General features: G+C 39.9%; 1 protein-coding gene across 2 annotated transcripts in view; it reads left to right on the top strand.

The window, feature by feature from the left end:
- Positions 1-637: 637 nt before the first annotated feature.
- Positions 638-24619, top strand: part of dachd (dachshund d) — a 162339-nt gene continuing 138357 nt past the window's right edge. Inside the window, exons 1-2 of one of the 2 annotated variants that reach the window (XM_078795305.1) lie at positions 638-768; positions 19770-20420. In XM_078795305.1, the coding sequence (XP_078651431.1) occupies positions 19843-20420 (578 nt within the window). In that variant the 5' untranslated portion in view covers positions 638-768; positions 19770-19842. Of the gene's footprint in view, positions 769-19587; positions 20421-24619 lie in introns of those variants that run through there. The other variant, XM_078795306.1, reaches the window with a different exon arrangement.

Raw genomic sequence — 24619 nt, 5'->3', positions numbered from 1 at the left:
ATCACAGGGCACATATAGACAAACAACCATTCACACTCACATTCATACCTATGGACAATTTGGAGTCGCCAATTAACCTAGCATGTTTTTGGAATGTGGGAGGAAACTGGAGTACCCGGAAAAAAGAACATGCAAACTCCACACAGAGATGCCAAAGGGGGGAATCGAACTCGGGTCTCCTAGTTGTGTGGCCAGCATGATAACCAGTTGTCCAGTTGTATTTTTACCAGTCCAGGGTGTACCCCACGTCTTCCCCAAAGACAGCTGGGATAGACTCCAGCCTATTCGCGACCCTAGTGAGGATAAGTGACATAGAGGATGGATGGATGTTATTTTTAAATAAATATATGTACTTTTAAAAAGGTGACATTTCAACACATGAAGTGAAAAAACTATTAATAATTGCTGGAACAATTGTCACGCCCTGTGTGGGTTCCCAGGTGACAGTTTGTCTATGTTCCCTGTCTGGGCTTTGGTTTCCTTTTTGGACACTCTTATTTTGTATTGGACTTCCTGTTTTTGCCCTGTCTTCCTTCGTTGCCCCAATCATCCACACCTGTGCCTAATTTGTGTTGGTATTTAGTTCAGGTGTGTGCCTTTCCCCGTGTGGGATCATTGTTGTTTGTTCATCAGCTACCTGAGTTGCTTTTTTCCTGCTGCTGCAATTATTGCACGCAATAAACATTATTTACCTGCTATTGGATCTGCTCTCTGCATCCTGGGGTCGAACCTTAAAGCTCTCAAGCCGAACTGTGACAACAATGATAGGTAGGATTCTCTTCTGACATTTTGAATTGTGCAACTGTAATCATTTGATGTCCCCTAATGTAACTTATCATGCATGTTTTCAAAAGAAATCAAATACAAATGCAAATAATCAATGACCTTATAGTATTGTGGTTAACCTTTTTTTGGAAAAATAAAAATGTATGTACCAATATATTTGGATTTAAGGGATTCAAAAAAAAACAAAACATTCAGGGTATGGACATGTGTTTATCAGAGTCAATTTTGTCCATCTATAACCTTTCAAACTGTTTAAGAAGTCAACCATTGGTAATATGACGTGATAACAAATGTCTTAATTGTACTGACTACAAAGGTGAGTTGCCTCCTATTCTTCTTTGCCACACACAATGGCTGAATGGATTACACATATTTAATATATCATATACTGCATTATTGCCTATGACATATTTATTTATAACATAATAAGTGTAGTGTTAGATTGTAAATTACATTGCTATGCGATATACTCAACTGTGAGTACTGGATGGTATGTTTTAGTTGCCATCAAACTATTTGGAGCATTTGGAAGTGTGTCTGATTGGAAGTAGATGTAGCAAAGAGATGAGGTGGGGGAACCCTGGGGGACACGCAGGAGGACAATGGCGTCTCATGGGAGAATTTTATGCTGCTGAAGTTAATTTGAATGCATAAAGGAGGTATGAAAGAAATGTGGGCTACAACATCGCCTGTGTTCTGCTGTTCCCTTGTGGGGGGTGCGTGGGGGGGCAGATTAGACCATGTTTTTATTTTTTTCCAACTACATGGCCCTATTTTCGATAACGATGTACATTATATACAGGGTGGGTCAAAAGTTGGTTTAAAAAAACTATAATACAAATTCATTCATTCATTTTGTACCACTTATCCTCACAAGGGTTGCGGGGGTGCTGGAGCCTATCCCAGCTGTCTTCGGGCGAGAGGCGGAGTACACCCTGGACAGGTTGCCAGCCAATCACAGGGCACATATAGACAAACAACCATTCACACGCACATTCATACCTATGGACAATTTGGAGTCACCTAGCATGTTTTTGGAATGTGGGAGGAAATCAGAGTACATGCAAACTGTTTGCCCAAGGGTGGAATCGAACCACTCGACCTTAATACAAATTATAATATGAATAAAACAACTACTATCCAATAATAAAAAGTGACATTTTATTTTTGACTAAAAACTGTGCATGCTTCTCATTGGACAGCAATAACCTTTATTAGCTTAACAAAGATCAAAGCATCATCTTAGGAATACAGCTACAAACAACACACACATATATAGTATTTATATACAATAAAGTGAAACTGTATCCAACACCAGAAAAACTGCAACATATTCATATCAGCATATTTTCTTGTACAGGCAGGCAGGCAACGCCCCACACTTCCCCCCCCCCCCTTAGTACTTTTCCTGTTTGGTCTGCCCTCTTTTTACTTGGTTTCTTATCTCGGCATCATTCATTCCTCCTTCATGATCCTGAACTGTCTGCATGCCTCTGCACCGCCTCCACCCCAAAGCTAACAGAACCACATGTAACATTTTCTAGCACACATACATAGAATACTCTTAAAACATAATACAATATTAACACATTTGCATTGGTGGTGCGCTCTATGGATTGTGGTCAAAATGTTTGACAGGACATGATGCGAGACTTACATGAAAGTTCGGATGATTGGTCAATGACGTATGGACTAAGGGTGTGAAAAATAATCGATATTAAACGATACATCGATGCGCATGCGCGCGATATATGGAATTGACCGGTGAAATCTAGATTCATCGCGATGCGTTTGTGGATATCGGTAAAATCCGATTCAAGCACAGTTTTATTAATATTCAACTTCACCCCATATGCTGTTCCCCGGGCACAATGAACGCACCATCATTATTTCGCGTTTTGTATTGAATACTTTGTTGTTGCTGTACTGTATTTTTTTACAGCAGTAATTATTGTTTTACTCCACCACTATTGTAATTGCATAGCCAATGTCAAATTGTGCAGAAAGTTGTTTTTGAAAAATTGTTGCTATTTTAAGATGGCAAAAAGAATGATCAAGAAGTGGTGCATAGTAAAAAAGACAAACAGCACTTAAGTTGAATTGTGCCTAGAAGGAATAAAGTCAAATCCTTTTTGTAGGACCATACTGAATTCCATTTTTACCCTTTGCATATTTGCATCATGTTGAATTGCATCATATCGCAAGAAATTGCACCACATGGGATTGCATTGATTTGAACTAAATGATTACCGCATCGTATCGCAAAGAGGGTGAAGAGAGTGAATTGTATCGCATCGTATCGCCAGAAAATTCCATGTATTGTTAAAGTATCGTATCGCTGGCAATGCATCAAGATGTGTATCAAATCGTCCTCAGTGCTGAGATTCACACCCCAAGTATGGACATATTGTAGCAAAATGCAAATATGCTAAAAAATGCTTGTCAGTCCCCTAAAAGTGTGTGATGTGTGAGAAATTTCAAGTCAATCCGACTTGGGTCAAACTTTAAGTTAATTAAATAAGCAGCCTTTAGGTATATTTGTGAGCAAAAATAATATGACAAGTGACAGTGCAAGTGCGTGTTTTGACATGTTTTTTAATGTGTGCAGCAGTTCATAAGTAGAACAAACAAATGCATAGTCATGTATTATATGTAACAATACAAATACATAATTGATATACTGAGTTTTGATGGTCACTGTCAGAGAAATGTTTGACAATATAACGAGACCATTTTTATTTCCATATTTTGTTTGCTTTAGTTTGACACCAAGAGTGTAAAATCTGAAGAAACAGAAGGATAATAAAACATGTTAAAAAAACATCCAGTCCTTTCTTGCAATACACTACGCGACTCTACCAGTGTTTCTCCTGTAGAGGTCGCTGTTGCGTGGCGTCCCTTCCTCTGACATTGAGAGAGACCAAGAGAGGGATTACAGAGTTAATTTTGTTTGCAAAGCTCATAATGTCTAGAACAAACAACATTTCTCTTTTTTTTTAAATGGGAAAAGTTTTGCAGGCTGGTTTAATCTGCACAGTGATGATGATGACGGGTAATTATATTAATCACACTGCACTGGATGTGGACCAAATCTTATGTACATACACTATGTCTGAAGGCTGGATTATTATTATTTTCTCTATGATGTTAATCACCAAATCCCATATTTATGTATCTGGGAAGATGACTGTAGTGTGCAATGATGAGTGAGGCTTTATTACCAACAACACAAACAAGGCAGTCTGAATGAGTTCATCCTCAGCATTTGTATGTGCCATTTAGCTTCCAAAGACGTGTTTATTAATCCGCATGAATCAAGCGCTCGGCATTAATCACAGAGTACAAGGGGCCCAGATGGTACAGTTGTCGCCAGAGCTTGAATTAATACAAAAGGTTGCAAGGAGATCTTTCTCTCAAGGACCTTTGAAGAATGACATGACTAATTATTGTTGCTGGATGCAACACTTTATTAAAGTCAACTGCGACGAGAGTTATCACGGCGAGCGACTGCCAAGCTTTATTACGACTCGAGTGAACTCGTAGCCCTCGCTCGTAACGCCAAAATTCATATTGCAAACCATCACTGCAATGATGGATACATGCGCTATAAACGTGATTAGTCTGCTAGATTAAAAATCAATCTGCAACCCTTTTTATTTTTTTTATTCTTCCCATTTGCGACCTTAAAGTGAATGAAACATGTAGCACAGTGAGCCAGTTTCAGAAGCAAGGTACAGTATATACGGGAAGAACTAATGAAGTGTCTAATATTATTTAGGCTAAATTTATTCATTTTTAATTAATTTCAAACATGAATTCACACATTTAGGTCTGTATTTCTTCATTTTTTTAAATTTTAAAAAAATGGTAACCTGTTAAACAAAGACCGTGTACAAACTAGAAGAGGTAGGATTAAATAAACTCCGCTTCTTCCAACTCTTTTCGGACATCTTGAACTGTGCAACTGTAACCATGTGATATTCCTTGATTGTCACGCAAGTCAGAAACAAATAAAACCATGACCATGAACATTACCAGGCTTTGAGAATCTCCTGTTATTACTGAGGGAACAACAAAAGAAGAACGTTGAGACAAAAGGGATGATTCAGGTACTCTGTCTGCTGGAGTGCAGGTGACAGATGCCCTGCAGCCACTAATAGTAATTATGACCAGAGGAGGAAAAGGAGTCAATTAGATGACGTGCATAATAAAGACTGAAAAGTTGACCAGAGAGGAAGTTAGTCAAGGGATGGTGGGTGTGTCCAGGAAAAAAAAGGCATTCTTCAAGACGACAGTGGATACTTCATCTTACGTTCTAACCCATAATAATATACTATAATACAAGGTCTGGCACTGAATGCATAATATAGAAAATGAATTATCCTAGGTTTATTTCTGTCCTATTTAACATATTATAATGCATCTATATTATAACCGGTTATTTGGAATATAATATATATTGAAATGCAATGTAATTATAAGAAATATATAATACTTTGTAGTCATGAGTGCAAGATGTTTAGCATCATACAAGATTTTCTCACAATTTGTAATTTTTCTCGTGAAATTACAGCATTTTCTAACATAATACACATGTGATAATGACATTTTAATGGTGTAATATGATGACATTTAAGTGTGTTATTTTCAAAATACTTGACTGCATTTTTACTATGACATTTACTATGACTGTTTATGAAAACAAAACCAAAATGCTTGACTGTTTTCACATTTGCAAGAGAACATACAGTATGTCACTCATGAAAGACTTCTTTAGAGGGGAACTGCACTTTTTGGGTAATTTTGCTCATCATTCACAATCCTTACGTGAAACATGAACACATATTTCTTTCCCTTTTCTGTTCATTCTAGCGCGTGATAAAACAAGTTGATATGACCTAGTTAGCGAGCTAGCTAGCAAAAAGCCTTTGAGACACCTTTAAAGTCAAACTGCACTTTTTTGGGTAATTTTGCTCATCATTCACAATCCTTATGTGAAAATTTAACACATATTTTTTTCCCTTTTCTGTTCATTCTAGCGTGATAAAACAAGTTAATATGACCTAGTTAGCGAGCTAGCTAGCAAAAAGCCTTTGAGACACCTTTAAAGTCAAACTGCACTTTTTTGGGTAATTTTGCTCATCATTCACAATCCTTATGTGAAACTTGAATACATATTTCTTTCCCTTTTCTGTGCATTATAGCGCGATAAAACGTTTAATATGAGCTAGCTAGCAAAGGCTGTCATGGGAAATACCTATCTTGATGCTAAAGCCCTCACAAAAAAACGCCAAAAGTGTTCCATTTACATAACTGAGTTGTATATTAACCAAGCTTCAGCTGTATTATTATTTTAGCACCTAACATGAATAACTATTCACTTATGAAAGAGTGGATACCTAGCTCTCAATTTCGCTACAAAGACTCAACAAGATGCTCGTCAGCATTTTTACCTGAGGACTGGAACACACGTCTTGTGCTGGAAGACACAGCCATCTCAAAGACAGCGGACATCGTAAGTCTTGTCGCTGCTGTTATTGTTGCTGGAACTAGCATAAGTATGTGTATTAATGCACGGGATAGATCCAAGTGAGAGAGCAGTCAGTGGAACCCAGTGTCTTCCACGACTGAGAAAAGCTGGTCATCTAGTCCGATGAAAGCTTAGCCATCGAAACTTGAAAACATTTGTTTGTTCTCAAATGTCATATTAAATTAAAGCTATTTCATGTACAACCCCTGCAAAATATTTTGTGGCATGTGTTGGAGGATGCAAACTTTCCATGTAAGTTCCATACTGTAGACATGTTTGTTTGGGTTTACCACCACTCGGCAATCAAGTCGATGCTCCAATAACATACACATGCACAGCCAAACTGCCTGCCATCCCTTCATCGGTGTGTAACCCGCCTCTTTCACCCACTCACCTCACTCTGGGCTCAAACACAAGACCTTCGGAATGGGAGTTGAGTGTGCTAACCATCGAGCTAAAAGGTCAACCCAACACTCAGCACGGCTCATCAGGTCCAGGGAGTGAGGTTTACGAACATTACACTTGCACAGCCACACTGACTGGTTACATCTTCACTTTATTCTTACCCATAAAGCATTTGTGTAGTCATGTGACCAGTTACAGCATTTTCATGAAGACTCTCAGAGACCCAGATAACTATTTCAAAGGTCAGTATCTCCATACATCCATCCTCACGAGGGTTGCGGGCATGCTGGAGCCTATCCCGACAGTCTTTGGGCAAGAGTACACCCTGGACTGGTCGCCAGCCAATCACAGGGCACATATAGACAAACAACCATTCACACTCACATTCATACCTATGGACAATTTGGAGTCACCAATTAACCTAGCATGTTTTTGGAATGTGGGAGGAAACCGGAGTAATAATACAAATTATAATATAAATATTTATATTTAGAGTTACCAATTAACCTAGCATGTTTTTGGAATGTCTCTTAGAAAATGCTGGTATTTGGACATTTTCACTCACGGGTGTGTGATGTCCTAAATTCATGTGTCCTTTTGGATAACACTGGATAACAAAAATGGGGGCTCTATTATTAAAAGATGAATTTTCCATGTGAAATCTATCATTAATGTGATGAAGACTGGGTTATATTTTAGCTGGCAATACCAAGTTTTGACAGGAGAATAGCATTTTTTTTAGTCCCTCCTGGATCCTAGTAACATTACATATTTATTTGTGTGCAATGTGACTTAAATTTGTATTTTTTTTCGTAGAATGTGTATTTTTTTTTTCTCATTACATTTTTTTATACTGAACTGTATACTCACTAAATGTTTTTTTTTGTATTTTTACTTTTAGTGGAGTCTCCGTACTCCTGCCATACAGTTGAAATGCGATATGAAATGTTATTTCCAAAAGCCACCACTGTAAAAAGCTGTTTACTGTATCCTCATAATCTCATCTGTGCTCATGAATAATTCAAGCTATCTTTTATCAGCATCTTTCAATAAAGAGGAGGACAGGAAACAGTCGTCAAGCACGGAGGATTGTGTCAAACGACGGCACTGTTACTACTTTAGCGCAATTAAATTACACCTGATCATGCAGGAAAAAAAAAGACAATAAGAGGTTTGAGCTTATTAAATGACTACATATCCCGTCTCTGCGGTCGCTGACAATACATCACTGAATTGAATTCTCCCGTAGACGTCTAATGTATTCCGTCATCTTCTGATTCTAAAGGACATTGCATCTCATTGCTTGTCACTTGTCTGCTAAAATTCCTAAAGGTACAATTAGCATTTTGTTTGACAAAATGTTGAAAGGTTCATAGATTGATATTTGCAGACAAAAAAAAATGTAGCAAGGCTGTTTTTTCCTCTCTTCTTTCCTTCTCCAAATGCAAATTCTGACATTTATTAACTTTTATTGCACATACTGTGTTTATGGATTGTAAAAGCGGTCATAGATTTAATGTGAATGAGGCAAAATGACAATGTTTAAACAGAATCCGTGTGGCAAAGCAGCCAGTATGTAATTTAGTGTTGTGTGGCCATGAAAATGTTTTACGGCTCGTGATTTACGTCCTTGTGTGTGCACGGCGCCATCTAATGAGCACGAACAACATTTGCCACGCTGTTCTCTCTCATGCAGAAAACTACATTTACATCACCTTTTCTTGACTTTTTTTCCAACCCCCTTTGTGAAATAATAGCTGCAGTTTTTCCCATCTTCAAAGTTCTTTTGTTCCCGTGTCTATTAACAAGTCTTATTGTACAGGAACACTTGTTAAGTTTAATAAAACAAGAAACACATTACAGTGGCTCAATGAGGTTGTCCATATACGCTTTAGTAGGGCCAATGTTTCATAGGAGCTTTTTTGGCTCAATTTGAGCCAAAGATTGATCTTTTTCTTTCTCTTTGGGCTTTTCCCTTCAGGGGTCACCACAGCAACTCCCCTCTTGTCCTCCTTCACTACATCCATAAACCTCCTCTTTTGGTCTTCCTCTATGCCTCCTACCTGGCATGTCCGAACCATCTCACTCTGGCCTCTCTGACTTTATCTCCAAGGCCTCTAACATGTAATGTCACTCTGATGTACTCCTTCCTGATCGTATCCATCCTGGTCACTCCCAAAGACGGATAGCAACTTTTAATATTACTCTTTTCTCAGAAAATGTTTTGTGATTTTTTTTTTTTACATTTTCATAACACTTAATTCTTGTACCGTTATTGTCACAATAATAAGACACTATTTTACACCATTGGAGTTCCATGATTTTATTTTTGGGTGGCCGTAGGATCTCATGCAGATGATTTAGTCCTGATGGCCTCATAATCTTGTGGGCATACTGGTGTGATTCACAGCTGAATGTGAAGCTTCTGAGATGAGACTCAGCACCTCCAAATCCAAGGCTATAGTTCTCAGTCAGAAAAGTATGGATTGTTCAGATATCGCCGGGTCTGCAGGGATGCAGTTGGTCATGAGGTGTGGGCATTTACTCAAAGAGCGTTTTTCTCGCTGTAGTGTAGCTGGAGTTTGTCGTTGTTGTCGTCATCCGAGAGTAATTCAGAGGCGAAACGCTGCTCCTTTACTTCGAGAGGAGACACTTTTCAGAAGAAAATGGATGGATGGAAAAACCTAACTTTTAATTATTTATTGTGAAAATACAATTATATTCTTGTAGTGTTACAATTTACATTCAACTCAACATTCTCTCAATTTTTCTACAATATTTGCAAAACAATTGTGTAAGATTGAGTCTTAAAACTGACAACATTTTTTTAGTCAACATAACTCATACTTATGTTTGTTCTGGTACTGTTACATGATATATTTTTGCCTTTTCTACAATGGTCTCTTAACAATACAGTCTTATATAATATAACCTTAAACCATCAAATTATAGAAGTATTTTTCACTGGACAGAAAGTACAGCTGTTATTGTGTTTAACATTAATTTTTTTTTTTTTGTCTTTTTGAAACAACTGTTGGTTTTGCAACTTTTTTCTGGTAATTACCAATTGCCATTATACTTTTATTGTAATAATATGACTTGGAATGTTTCATTTTGAATTGGCTGAGAACCAGTCCAGGGTGTACCCCGCTTCTCGCCCAAAGACAGCTAGGATAGGCTCCAGCATACCCACCACCCTAGTGAGGATAAGCGATATTGAAAATGGATGGATGTTAATTAAATGAAAATTAATTGTGATTTATAGGTTTTATTTCTTGTGAAAAACCTTTACGCTTGTAGTGTTACAACATTGTTTTTTTTAATGCCAGTTTTTTTACTTATCTCATGGCATTGCATGCTTTTTTTTCAAAATACAAACATTTTGTTTATTTTATTATATTTATTTATATATTTTATATATATTTATTTCATTTATTTATTTATACAAAAAACTTATTCTCATGTATAACCTTATTCTCATCTGTGTTGCTGAAATTACATTTACTTTACATGTTGTCTTTATCTTTAACCCCGGTGAAATAATGTCAGCACTTTCCCACCTTCAAAGACCTTTTGTGACCACGTCTGTTAACAATTCTAATTGTACAGGAACACTTGTTATGTTAAGCCGGTAAAAAAAAACACAGGAAACGCATGATTTCCTTTTAATGCAGATTAAAGGTGCAGGCTACAAACACATTAATGGGGTTTTAAATAAAAATGTGGCATGGTGGTCTACACATTTGTTTTACCCCCCACATCACTCGCTAATAAAAAATACATCTTTCCACCCGCCTGTCTGTTAATTAAAATGTTTTATTTTTTTGGTTCTTTTTTTAATGCCATAGAGTTGTCATCAATCTGATTAAAGTAAAGCCATACGGAACAGACTGCTTGCTTTTTTGGGCCGGTCCCATTAATTGAATAAGCTTTTCGACTGGGAATGTAGTTTCTAGTCACAACAAAGTTCGCCCACACTAGCTATCTTAATTACGCATCATATTCCCAAACACGCTTCAATTTCCTTTACAGGACAGTTTCTGTTAACTGCTACTTTATTTTTTTAAGACCTATAACATCAATGATGAAAGCAATTAAAGTTTCCCTTTGTTTCCCCACCCAGCGTCCTGTTTGCCCAGCGTTTATTAAACATTTGCTAAACGGAATTGAATCTGTCATCGATGAAGTTTTCAGAGACAATTACCTTTTTAGCACGGCAAACAGCGGACGTTTAGCCATTAGATCCCAAGCTCAAATCCTTCAGCACAGAAAGAGCTTTAAATATAATTTCACCATCGGAATTTCTCAATTAGCATTTTCTCCATTTAGATAAAACGCCTTGAGAGAGTGAGAGAGAGAGAGAGAGAGCTGCCTGCTCTAATCTGTTTAATGTCCGTGTAAACTATAATCTCCTGATTCTAAAAAAGAAAATCCCTTAAGGACATCATTCGCATGCACTCTTCATAAGAGGAGTTTTTGAAAGACACCGTCGAGTGTGGCTTTTAAAGATGACGAGAATGTTATGCCTATCATGCCTTATCGCTTCCCGACTTCACTTGAACAAGATGCATAGTAACTTCTGATCTTCTTTTCAGAGGAGGATTTCGCACATCTCTCCTTACCTGAACAGAACTATCGTAGTTTCCAGCGCTTAAGCCACACCCATTAAATTTAGAGCAAAAATAGATTTGTACAGTATAAGCCACTCAGGTCCACGTCTTTATTAAGTAGGAATCAATCACGGCGAGCTTGTCAACCCATGCCTCACAGTGTCATCTATGAAAGATGGCTAAAATCATCACACAGCGACTTATTACACAAAAGGTAGTTAAGAAATATACAAGACAAATGTAGAATAAAAAAACTATTTCAAGTTCTTCCTGTTCTAACTGCTTTGATGGGAAGCAATGCATGATGGTAGTTGTTGTCATCTTTCAAACATGAATATCGATACAAATACACTTTTTGAATAATACCCCCCTCCCCCCGCCGCCTATCTGTCTCTTGAAGATATAAGATATACTGTCATAAAATGCGGGGTGATCGAGTGGTTAGCGTGCAGACCTCACAGCTAGGAGACCAGGGTTCAATTCCACCCTCGGCCATCTCTGTGTGGAGTTTGCATGTTCTCCCCGTGCATGCGTGGGTTTTCTCCAGGTTGTCCGGTTTCCTCCCACATTCCAAAAACATGCTAGGTTAATTGGCGACTCCAAATTGTCCATAGGTATGAATGTGAGTGTGAATGGTTGTTTGTCTATATGTGCCCTGTGATTGGCTGGCGACCAGTCCAGGGTGTACCCCGCCTCTCGCCTGAAGACAGCTGGGATAGGCTCCAGCATCCCCGCGACCCTCGTGAGGAAAAAGCGGTAGAAAATGAATGAATGAATGTCATAAAATGCATGCTACAGATCGGATGTTGTTCTTGTACAAATTATTCACTGATTTAACTTTTGACCTAGGCTTCCGCAGCCATCTTGTGACTCTTGCCTTGGCGTAGGGGAATGTTCCCTTCAGGAAATCAGTTGAGAATGATGCTCCAAATGGTGATCTGGTTGTGTTTACATGTGCACCACTTCCTATGCTAAGTGGTTGGCTATTAGCGTGCATGGAAACTATGATTTGTTATGATCCCATGAGTCCTGAGCAGATGAGTGTCATAATGATTGGTTTCCATCGTTGCCTACCGGCCTGTGGAAAAATAATAATAATAATACAAAAAAAAAAAAACACTCTCTCATTCTCCTTGCTGAGAGTCACTCCACATTGATTAGCCTTCGGAAAATGGCTGATGCATGTGGCGTATATTTCTAACAAATGTTCTCTTTGCATTACAATTGAATTGTGATTGTTGCGTTCAATCAATGGGGAAAGGTCACAGGATCGCCGCTGCCAGTGCTTTAATGGAGAAGTCGATGAGGATTCATTTTAATCACTGCGGCTGTGCCAGAACGAGCACACCATAATTACCGCTGTTTATACAGCTTGGTGCGCTCGCAATTTAGATATCCACAAATCTTGCCTTTTCTTGCTTCTATTTGAGGCAATGTGACATCCAATCAAGTGCTACGCTACGCCGCCCGTGACTACCGTAATTGTGCCGCTGAAAATGAAGTGAGCTTCATTTGCACCTTTTTTTTTTTTTTTTTGTGAGAGGACGCATTTACCAGGAAGCGGTTATTTGACACACTTTTGTGTGAGGGAGCGTGTTATTAGCTGTGTGTTGCATGTAACACTCGCCTCGAGTGCCGGCTCTTTAAATTAGTCTTATTTACTGCACACAAACACACACTCTAAAGCGTGCCTTTTAAGTGTGGAAACACACTGTCAGTAAATGATCCACAAACCCTGCTGGAGAAATCAGACAAGCCCCTAATGATTGGACACATGCACAGGACTTCATTTCCCAGAATTCTCTCTGAGCATGACCTTCTCCTATCACCCACTGCATGGATAGATGGATAGATGGATAGATGGATTATTCATTCATTCCTTCATTTTCTACTGCTTTTTTCTCACGAGGGTCGCGGGGGTGCTGGAGCCTATCCCAGCTGTCTTCGGGCGAGAGGTGGGGTACACCCTGGACTGGTCGCCAGCCAATGACAGGGCACATATAGACAAACAACCATTCACACTCACATTATTATTACTATTATTATTATTATTACCTATGGACAATTTGGAGTCGCCAATTAACCTAGCATGTTTTTGGAATGTGGGAGGAAAACCCACGCATGCACGGGGAGAACATGCAAACTCGAGGGTGGAATTGAACCCTGGTCTCCTAGCTGTCTGCGCGCTAACCACTTGACCACCATGCCGCCCTAGATAGATTATCCTGCATCATAATGATAGTTGTTTCTAATAGTTTGACCCACTTCTGAAGCGTAACATGGTCATTTGACTGCGCAGGTGTACCTAATGAAGTGTCCAGTGTGTGTGCGTAAATCCTCTGCTTTTTAATAAAAGTGTCCAGTCTATTGTGTCCATTGTCCCCTTCACCCCTGCCTGCTGTGGCGTGTTTGTGTTGGACTGCGCGTGAGGATAGATAGGGTCAAGGCGGCGTGTGACCTTGAAGAAAACAAATATTCATGATCAATAGGCGCTTTATTCCGAGCATCTCAATGATCCCAAACTGCGTGGCCACTTTTCTCCCCCTTCTTCCGTCCTGGAGATTTATTCACAGGAGGTAAAAGGACGTTTGAAAAGAGTGCGGCGTATCGCTGCTGCTTTGAAATGTCATGTAATCATAGGTTGGAGGAGAGCTAAGCGATGCTGCAGATAATGAAATATAACACAAAGTGAATATCCTTCTTTGTTGCAAGCTCTGTACACCCGCACAATTAAAGTTATTTATCTTTTCTCCCCTCTTTTTTTCATCAATTATATTGTGCTACACTTAACGTCCATAAGAGGATGATGCATGATTGCTCTAATTATTTCTTTTTCACCGTGCCTTCTAAAGCATATCAATTTTGTTAATACCATGTAATTAAAACACGTCAGCGAGCTACAAGTTACCCGGGTCCATATTAATGACTGTGAAAATGATTTTAATTAAATAGCCAATTATAGAAAAGTCCTAAGCATGAGAATTGACATTTAAATGAATTCCATTTAAATTGCTTTTCAACATTGTTTTATCAAAGCGTTACGGCTTGAATAAATTATCACAAGAAACAATATAGCGTGCCATTGATCATACGCGAGTCTGAGCCCCCCGTGTCCATACATTCTCTCACACTTTTCCCCACGCCATACATCATACGAGCTGATTACGTTTTGACAAAGTCATTTGTTTCACACAAACTATACCAGAACAGGAAAGTATTGTTTGCGTAAGTTCTCAATATGCATTTGAAGTCCAGCAACATTTTCTGTAAAAATAAGTACGTTTTGCTTTTTCTTTGGCTTTATTTGCGGTGCTACCTTATCTCAGTACCAGTTATGATACACAGAGTGACAACCATACAAGTAAATGTGTAATTTCTGTACACAGGAGTCAGTTGCTGCTTAGTGCAATAACATCTGATTTAAGCATTAACTCCACAAGACTGCTTTGCTTATTCTTTGGCTTGATACGGAAAGTACCAGTGAGGGCAAAGTGTGACAATTGCCAAACAACCAGAAATGGAATTTACTGCATCATCCTCTCATCCAAAAGCTTAACTTTCCAAGTGGTATGCTTTTTCTTTAGCTTTTCAGTCTGTTGTGTGTGGAGATGGGGAACGCGTGACACTAGCATTTGAACCAGAAACTGAATTTACCACGACATGGGAAAGGCGCTAGCTGCTCACTACAATAATCTCTGCCCCAAAGGATTAACTCAAGTATGCTTTTTCTTTGGCTTTTGGGGGGATTTGTGTGATGCCACCACATAAGTGAATCTGTGATGAGAAAAAAGGGCATAAAGTTGATAATAATCATACAACCTAGGACTACAATATAGGGTGAAACTTTGGCTTTTGTACGTACCACTTCAGTTCAGTTTTTGTCAGTGACATTTTGTCCCAATCTTCGTACACCATCTTGTTTTTTTTTTAAACAATGCATTTAGCAAAACCTGTTTTCCTGCAAATGTTTTTGCTGAACTGAATATCCACACAAAGCACCCCATATGTTAGGGATACAATCTCTGTGTTTTATTATTGAGTGACTGCTAAATCACCCACCATGGGGCCAAAGTTATGAGCGCCACCACTTCGAAAAAACAAGGGAAGAAACATTATTGATTTAAAGTGAAGTTGTGTTCAATGTGATGTGGATGTACGGGAAGTTTACATTTACAAGAAATTCCATCCTGGTGGAAAAATGAAGGAATGTAATGAAAGAGATAAAGGTGTTAACGGAACAGAGAACACAAACGATCAAAGATGTTGAGAAGTTGTGGACTGTCTTCCGTACGTCATCATGAATTTTCAAATAGGGTAAAAGTGATGTTCAGTGTCCATTTTTCCATTTCATTTTTCATTTAGATTTATTTTTCATTGTTTTCTGCATGCAAAACTATAACTATTGAATGTATTTTTTGTTAATGTTTTTGGGTGTTTAGGTGGAACGGATTAATAGGATGACATTATTGTTATTGGAAAAATTGCTTTGGTTTTTGTGAGACTTAAAAAAATAATACTCATTTCATTTCTAATATGAGTATACACAGGTTAGTTGCACAATGTCATAGCAAAAAAGTCATTACTTGTGATTAACTTATTATTTTTTACTATTATACTAAGAAAAAAAACATGCTTTTTTTTTGCCTGTGCAGTTAACCAAAGTTTTATGGTTTGACCCTGGAACAAATCATTTTCATTTACAGTGCAACATTATCACAAGTGGGGGGGTCACACATGTGCAGCCCACCCACTTTGTTGAAAGACACCACTGTCTGAAACATCCCGTTGTTTAATACCTATTTAGCTTCCCCAGGCTCATACATTATGCCACATGATTCTCATAAAGTCCTATATAGATATATATCCTTTTTTTCCGCTTGTGACCGTTACGAGCAGTGTTTGGCAGTTAACCCGTGCAAACAATACTCTGCAAAAACTGTTGTGACATTCATTGTACATAATGAAATCTTAATATGGTGCATATTTAAGTGAAAGGTTACCAACATAAAGGGCAAATGGATTGCCGGCTCAATGAATTTTAAGCAGCTATCGATTTTTACACTACAGGCTGTCTCTTTTCTTGAATGATAATTTTGAAATGACACATGGTGTATCCTGAAAACCGCTTCCATAACACAATATGCAATATTGTGTTAAATATTTAAATATGAGCATCAGGACATCCCTGTTCTCATGTGGAATACACTCTTTCCCCCCATTGTATACAAATGGTATTTAAACTTAAAAAAAATGATATAAAACATAATTATAACAATTACTACCATATAACAAATTATTGTTTGTCCAACCAAGTACTCTACCCTGGCCACTAGATGTCAGTAATGTTACATTACCTAACCCAAGTAAGAAAGAAACTAGGAAAAAAAACTTCTCCAATTGTTTACATATATTATGTCTACTATATTGCGTAATACATGTGTAAAGGTGACTATAGGGGTGTTATTTCATGTATAGAGGTCTCTGTGTTAAAAATTGTATCTAGAAGTTAGAGTAGCTTTACTATGTTTCTAACGACGGAAATATTACATATTTAAATAATAAATGCTACTTCACGGAAATTCACATTTCACAATCGGGTCTGGAACCAATTAACCACGATAAACGAGGGGCTACTTTAAGTTTTATTATTCTGTTTTTCTTCAGAAAAAAGGCTAACCCAGCATGGTGTTGCTGTTAAAAATATGAGTGCAATGTTAGCACTGTAGCTGACATAGCTATGCTAGTGTTGCTAAAGTTTGTGTTCACCTGTGATATATATAAAATCTGAAACAAAAACATTTGTTTTTTAATCCCATTTTAAGCTTTTCCTAAGTAAACAAAAGGTACATGTCTTTCAAATCTATCTTGAATGGATTGGATTTACATTGTCTCTGATGAAAAGTGGATGGTTAGAGCTGTATATGTGATCACTTGAACTCAATAGAGCACAGATTCCTCTTGCATTCAGAAATACACAGTGCACGTGAATGCCTCATTAGCTCATGGCACAGTGCTTGAAAGGAAGACGGAAGGAAACAGATACAGAGTTGTTCATTGTTCTCTCGAAAAGAACCACTATCCATTCTCACAGAGAGTCACCAACATGCGGATGCTTTGTTTTTAGGTACTCAACTCGTTTGTTTGGTGCACTGTCTGGTTGTACGATCACAGAGAAATGTCTCTGGCAATCATTTTCATTGAAACCTTTGAAAACCGGGGTGTATGAAAATTGAACTTCTACTGTATGTACAGTATCAACAATGTGATAATAAGAAGAATAAAATTGTGAATATAAACATGGAAGACAATGGAAAAATATGGATTTCATCAACATAGTACTGGCCTGATATTAGTCTTGTTATTGATACTTTACTATCGATGTTTGACTAGATCTGCCCACTCCTAGTGAAAAGTTGCAGCTGTTGTGTGCAGTAAAATCCACCGTGGTTCGTAATGGTTTGCTCTCAGTCAGAACATAGCACTACTACATTTTTTTGTGCGGAAAAATTTGTTAATATGAGCTAGCTAACAATGCGTCATTGGGAAGTACAGTACCTATTTCGACAACAAAGCCCTCTAAAAAATGCTTTAAAACATTACAGAAACTTAGGCGCATTGATTTCACAGAAACCACTGATTTGCACAAATACTACTTCCGTCAACAAGGAAGTTTGGCCAACTCAACTTTGCAGAATTGTTGTAATTCTGCCACATTGGAGGGTTTTCCAGACGGTTTTTCATCTTTTGTCTTGTCAGACCACAGAGTATTTTTCCAAAGGACTTTGGGCATTGAAAAAAGCCTTAATGTTCTTTTTGTACAGCGGTGGTTTTCCTCCTGAAATTCTGCCATGCAGGCCGTTTTTGCCAAGTGTCTTTCTTATGGTAGAGTCAGAAACACTGACCTTAACTGAGGCAAGTGAGGTTTGCAGTTGTTGGGATGTTGTTGTTGGGTCTTTTGTGACTTCTTGGATGCTGCGCCCTTGGGGTAATTTTGGTTGGCCTGCCACTCCTGGGAAGGTTCACCACTGTTCCATATTTTTGCCATTTGCAGATAATGGTTGTCACTGTGGTTTGCTAGAGTCCCTAAGCTAAGAATGGCTTCATAACATTTTCCAGACTGATAGATCTCAATTTATATTTTCACGGGAGGCAAATGGGAGGTTTGGATTTTTTTTTCTCCCTTAAAAGGGAACTGCACTTTTGGGGAATTTTTCCCACCATTCACAATCCTAATGTGAAACATGAACACATATTAATTTAACTTTTCTGTGCATTCTAGTGCGAGAAAACTAATTAATATGAGCTACCTAACAACAGACATCATGGGAAATACCTATTTTCACTGCTAAAGCCCTCACAAAAAAACACAACTTATTATTGTAGCAGCTATACAAGCTATTTTTTTAATCTGGTGGACGAACACAACGCCTCACTTGCTGCTCCTCTCAGCGTCATTCACGGACGGAAGAGTGGATACCTAGGTCTCAATTTCGCTACAAAGACTCAACAAGATGTTTGTTTGCCGTCCTGAGAAATAGAGCACACGTCTTGTGCATTTAAATCATCAAAATACGACAAAATACTGCAACTACTAGATGTTATCAAGGAATGTTTGTTAATGCATGATCACAGCATGTATATCAAACAATGTAACATTGTCAGAACTTGTTTTAGAGGGCTTCATAGTCAAAATAGGTGTGTCCCATTGACGTACATTGTTAGCTATCTCATATTAACTTGTTTTCTGAGAAGGGAAATATTATTCACTATTCATGTTTCACATTAGGATTGTGAATGATGAGCAACATTTCAAAACAAGTGCAAGTTCCCCTAAATAATAATAAAAAAGTTTAATTTAAAAAGTGCATTTTGTGTTCAGTTGTGTTGTCATTAACTAATGAAAACCTAAATTTGTTTGATGATCTGAAACAGTGTGACAAACAAGAAAAAAACAGTTTTTCACACCACTGTAGATACAATAACAGATAATAAAAAGCATGCATGCAAATATAAAATAAATAATTAAATAAAACTAAAATAATTAAACCACATAAACCTACACGTGATTAAAAATCCTAACAGAAGGGGGGTGCGTTGCTTTTTTTTTGTTATGTATTTAAATGATGTGTTCTTCCAATGGCTTACCCCCAGCCCCCTCCTCTTTTTGCACTGTCCCCAAACTCCGCCCCCTCCTGCACCGTGTGACAACAACAACTCATCCACAGAGCCGAGCTGCACTTTTCAGCTCATTTTCCTCCTGTCATTCCTCCTCCTATCTTTGATCATTGTCCTGCCCCCTCCCTTGTCCTCTACCCCCCATCAAACTCCACTCTCTCTTTCTGTGTGTGTGTGTGCGTGCGCGCGCGCGTCCCAACTTTTCCCACCACAACTTTATCTGAGGAGCTCACAAACTCCAAGTGGATTCTTTTTATTTGCAGGCAAGGCTGGCTGGCACACTTTGAACTTCTTCCGGCTCTTTTTCTCCCCTCCCTTCCCCGGTGTAAGGTGACCATGGCCGCCGTCCCGGCTGCTCTCCTCCCGCCGACTGCCCTCGTCCCACCGCCGCCGCCACCTCCACCGCCACCGGTGCCGATCTCCGCTCCCAGCAGCACAGCGTCCCCGCCGTCGGCCACCTCCTCGCCATCACCGCTACCACCACCGCAGCTACCGCCACCACTACCGCAGCAGCAGACGCTCTTCCGATCCGAGCTGCTTGCCACCGGCAGCCCTGGCATCCCCGCGCCGGGCAAGCCTGTCTACTCCACGCCGTCGCCCGTGGAGAACATCCCGCAGAACAACGAGTGTAAGATGGTGGAGCTTCGCGGCGCAAAGGTGGCCTCGTTCACCGTGGACGGCTGCGAGCTTATCTGCCTGCCGCAGGCGTTCGACCTGTTCCTCAAGCACCTGGTGGGCGGCCTGCACACCGTCTACACTAAGCTCAAGCGACTGGAAATCACGCCGGTGGTGTGCAACGTGGAGCAGGTCCGCATCCTCCGAGGGCTCGGCGCCATCCAGCCGGGTGTCAACCGGTGCAAGCTCATCTCCAGAAAGGACTTCGAGACGCTCTACAACGACTGCACCAACGCCAGGTAAACGAGAGGGGTGGTGGGTGCTTGTGCGTAAAAGCGCAAGGAAAATGTGGTTATGCATGTGTTTTTTTTTCTCTTTTTAATCTCATAGGTCATTTTAAATTGGTTTTAATGCTTGCAAAATTGGAGTTTTGAGCAAGAAAAGTTTAAAAAAGAGTTGGGGAAGTTTTCTACGATGCACTATTGGACTTGGTTTACCCCGCCTATCTCCCCCCAAAAAACTATTTAAAAATCATCCATTCATGCATGAAATAATTTTAAATATCTTCACAATTATGTTGCATTATTCTTATTTTATTTCATATTATCGACTACTAGTCCAGTCTCTAATGTAATGATTATAAATGTACACGCCAGGAATTATCATAAGAGATTTATGACAATCGATTATATTTCTGGAAAAAAAATTAGATAAATAGTCGCACACTCACGCACACATACACACATACATACACTTTCTGTCTCTTTGAGGGAGTGAGGAATTAATACATCACTCTTGATTATCAATAATTTTGGAGCTCCATATGTTTTAATGTGGCGTGATTAAAAGCCCTCGATCGATATTTGATTAAAAGCCATGGGTGATTTGATGCATCTCTCTCTCTCTCTCTGACACACACACACACACGCACGCACACCAGCACATGCCCCCCCCCCCCCACCCCCCCCACACACACACAAGCACATATGTCGGTCACATTCACCTGTCACTGAGATTGATTCCATATTGATCATCACCCCATCCCTTGCCTATCCACCGGGACAAGCGAGAAATGTAAATATGATGATATGATGTAAAACCTTCTTAAAGAAGAGTTAAAATGTGTCACATATTAACAATGGTACGTTCCATAGCAAGAAGGAATAATACATATTTGTTCAAATCTATTAGACATTAGTGTGCTATATAGTCTACATGAATAAAGCTTTCTCACCTATGAACTTTGGCACCTAGAAGCACCGATGACATAGTAATGCCTCTTCTTCTCAATGGCCAGTTGTCTGTGTGTGTGTGCGCGTGTGCATGTGTCGTTTTGGGTGGGGAGAGAGGGGGGGGGTTAAAGGATAATGCAGTGCCTCGCGTCGCTTTAATGATGCTAAAGTGCCGGCCTATTACGGGCACACGGACAGCACTGTAATTGTCTGTGAAAGCCGCCAGGTTCTGCCGGTGCTGGGCTCCAAATCAATCACTCAAGAGGCCCCCGGGCCGGCCTGCCTGCCTGTCTCCACGTCTCCATGTCCGTCCGTCCCATTTGGAGAATTACATCACAGGAGATGTGAGAGGCATCTGCCGGATAAAAGGCTTGTGTTGCTTGCAATGATTTTATTTGCCCTGGGATGTGTGTGTGTGTGTGTGTGTGTGTGTGTGTGTCGCTAACAAGACGGCCAGTTTGTGTAAACAGGTCGCTCTCGGTTCAGATAGAAAAGTAATCGAGTGAGGCCTCTCCCATAGTTTAGCTCCCCCATTGCATCAGTTTGCTACTCTTTATTTACGCAACAATGAGGTGACTAATAGTGGTGTTACAATGCGGTCACACTATTTCACATGCGGCCAGGATTACCCCTACCCTCACCAGCCTGTAACCCCCCTCCCCTCGTGTCTATTGTACCTAAAACAACACAACTCTCCTCATATTTGTACGCTTTTGCTGAAACACCTCCACTGAATATTTTTACATAGTTATTTTTTTGGGGGGGGAGGGGGTGTTGCAAAACTGTCAGTTTTTAGCGTTTGAGCAAGTTTACCAATTACTCTATTGCTGTCTGTTTTGGTACAGATCTGTATTTTATCAATTTTTATAACAATTTCTACATAAATATTATAAGCATAACATTGAAAGTACATCAAACCTTACCCTGATTTATTGCATTGTCTGCCTACCTAAATAAATACACGCACGCTGCACCTCAGTGAAACACCTCTATATTTCCATTTCTATACAGTATAATTCAATTTTAACAATTAATTTCAAGCTGTTCCCCAATGAATCACCTAGTGTGTTGTCCCACTTAAATAACTAAACAAATAAACACCAAACATCAAATTGAAGCCTCCTTTTTTCCCCCATGAGGGAAAGTCTACAACAAGTACAGTTTGATACCACCATGTGTCGCTGTATATCACAACACATACCGCATGCACACCCGACGTGGCATCTGTAAAGCTGAGGTTTATCTTTGGTAAAATGTTTTGTATATATATATATATATTACATTAGCCACATAAGCCAATATACTACATACACGATGTGAGCATATGTGTTATTTTTAATTGAAGGTTGAGGCTTTCAAATTTGGTGATGGGGTTGGGGGGGCCCTGTGCCTTTTAGGGGTGTGCCCTCCCCAATACGCTGTGGTGTTTTTGTAATTATCTTTAATCTTTAGCAATATAGTCATTGTTGACCTATTCATTTTCTTAAGGGCTCTCATGCCAGATTAGCAATGTTTTTTTTCCTCCTCCTCTATTCGAGACATGCACACACACACACACACACACACATATGCACGCACACACACAGATCCAAGTTCAGTAATCTCCCTTACATTATGGCCCCCTCTGTTCCAGCTACTTGTTTTCCTTTTCATTTTCCCCGCGGTGGGATGGAAAAAAAAGGTTCTTATTGCTGTGTGACACTTGAACTCTCTGAAAGGTTATTATAACATAGGAGGTGAGCGGCGGGGGTGTGTGTGTGGGGGGGGGGCTAAAAGATATCTCATGTCTTTCATTGGTCTGCTGTTGTGGAAGAAGGCAACATGATGCCGGGGTGCAGCAAATGCAGCAGTTAATTGACAATCATTGTCCCACTTTCCACCCACCATTGCCACCATGCTGAAGGTTAACCATCCCAGACAGTGTCATGTGACTGGAGAAAGGGTGGCGGTCTTTTTTAAATACATTTGCTTTTTCTTTATGCTCAGTTGGACCGTCTTTTACCACTGTGATCCTGCTAAGTTAAAGATCGCAGATAACATTATGCGACCCGGGCACACCACCATCTTTCTTAAGGTTACAGGTTAAGGAAGCAGGCTGCCCCCCCCCTCTCTCTTTTTTACTCTTTTTTTTTTTTTTTTTTTTTTAAGGTGGTCGGCCCACCTCCACCCTAAGGACTCGGGGTAAGGAGGCCATCCTTATATAAATTTGCTCCTCCTCTGACTCTTTTTGAGTCGATGGGGGCCATCCTACAGAAGGTTAACAGCCCCAAACAATATTGTACGACTGGGAAAATGGGGTGTCCCCTCTTAAATTGGTTCTTTCTCCCCATCCCACCACTGCCACCGCCCCAGACAACATCATGCAGCTGAGGAAAGGACACACTCACTTTTTTTCCTCACTCAATTGGACCCTCCTTTTGGTTGAAGAGAGGTCAGCCCACCATTGCCACCAGTCCAGGGAACGTTGTGCGAGTGGGTAAAAAGGGGGGGGTCGCTCTTAAATCCCCACTTGTTCTTTTAGGTCAAAATGAGGCCATCCCACTACTGCCAAAATCCCAACTAGCATCATGCAACTAGAGAACGGGGCCTTCTTATTTCATTTTCCCTTTTTTCTCCCGATGCAATCAGTCCCTCTTTGAGGTTGAAGGGAGGTCGGCCCACCATGGGCACCACCCCAGACACTATCATGCGACTGGGGCAAAGGGACCTGTTCTGCCTAAATAGATTTTTCCCCACTCACTCAAATACTTTTAGGTACTTTTAGGTACCACTGCAATGCATAACATCATGCAATTGGTCAATAATAGATTTGCTCTCCCACCCCCACTCATTCTTCTAAAACCGTGACATTTTTTTTAAACAAATGCACCTCATTGATTCTTTTACCTGGCAGCCCGTCGAGGCGGGCACCGTCACCCCTGCCTCGTTCGCTCCCTGCTTTTTGAGTGTTTACGCCTAAACACACTCGTGCGCGCATCTGCAAATGACGGTAATTGTTTTGCTTAGCGCTCAGTGTGAGCTGCCACTGAGGGTGCCAGCCCGCAAAAACCACCCCCCCTCCCCCGTCCCTTTCTTACCCCACCACAACTGCCGCCATCCTCTCCTCCTCCTCCTCCTTCTTCTCCGCTGAGCTCTTATAATATATTTGTTTTCTTACAAGGCGCCGATGTGTTTACAGGTACTCAGGGGAGATTTCTGGATTCCGTTCAAATGCTTACCCTGTTAGAGTGGGTGCCGAGGTACCCCGTCACCCGGCAACCGCATCC

Source organism: Doryrhamphus excisus, linkage group LG12 (assembly GCF_037039965.1).
Source record: "Doryrhamphus excisus strain RoL-2023G ecotype Guam linkage group LG12, RoL_Dexc_Guam_v1.1, whole genome shotgun sequence".
NCBI lineage: Eukaryota > Metazoa > Chordata > Actinopteri > Syngnathiformes > Syngnathidae > Doryrhamphus > Doryrhamphus excisus.
The sequence above is the reverse complement of the archived record's forward strand: the minus strand, read 5'-3'. Positions and strand labels throughout refer to the sequence as shown.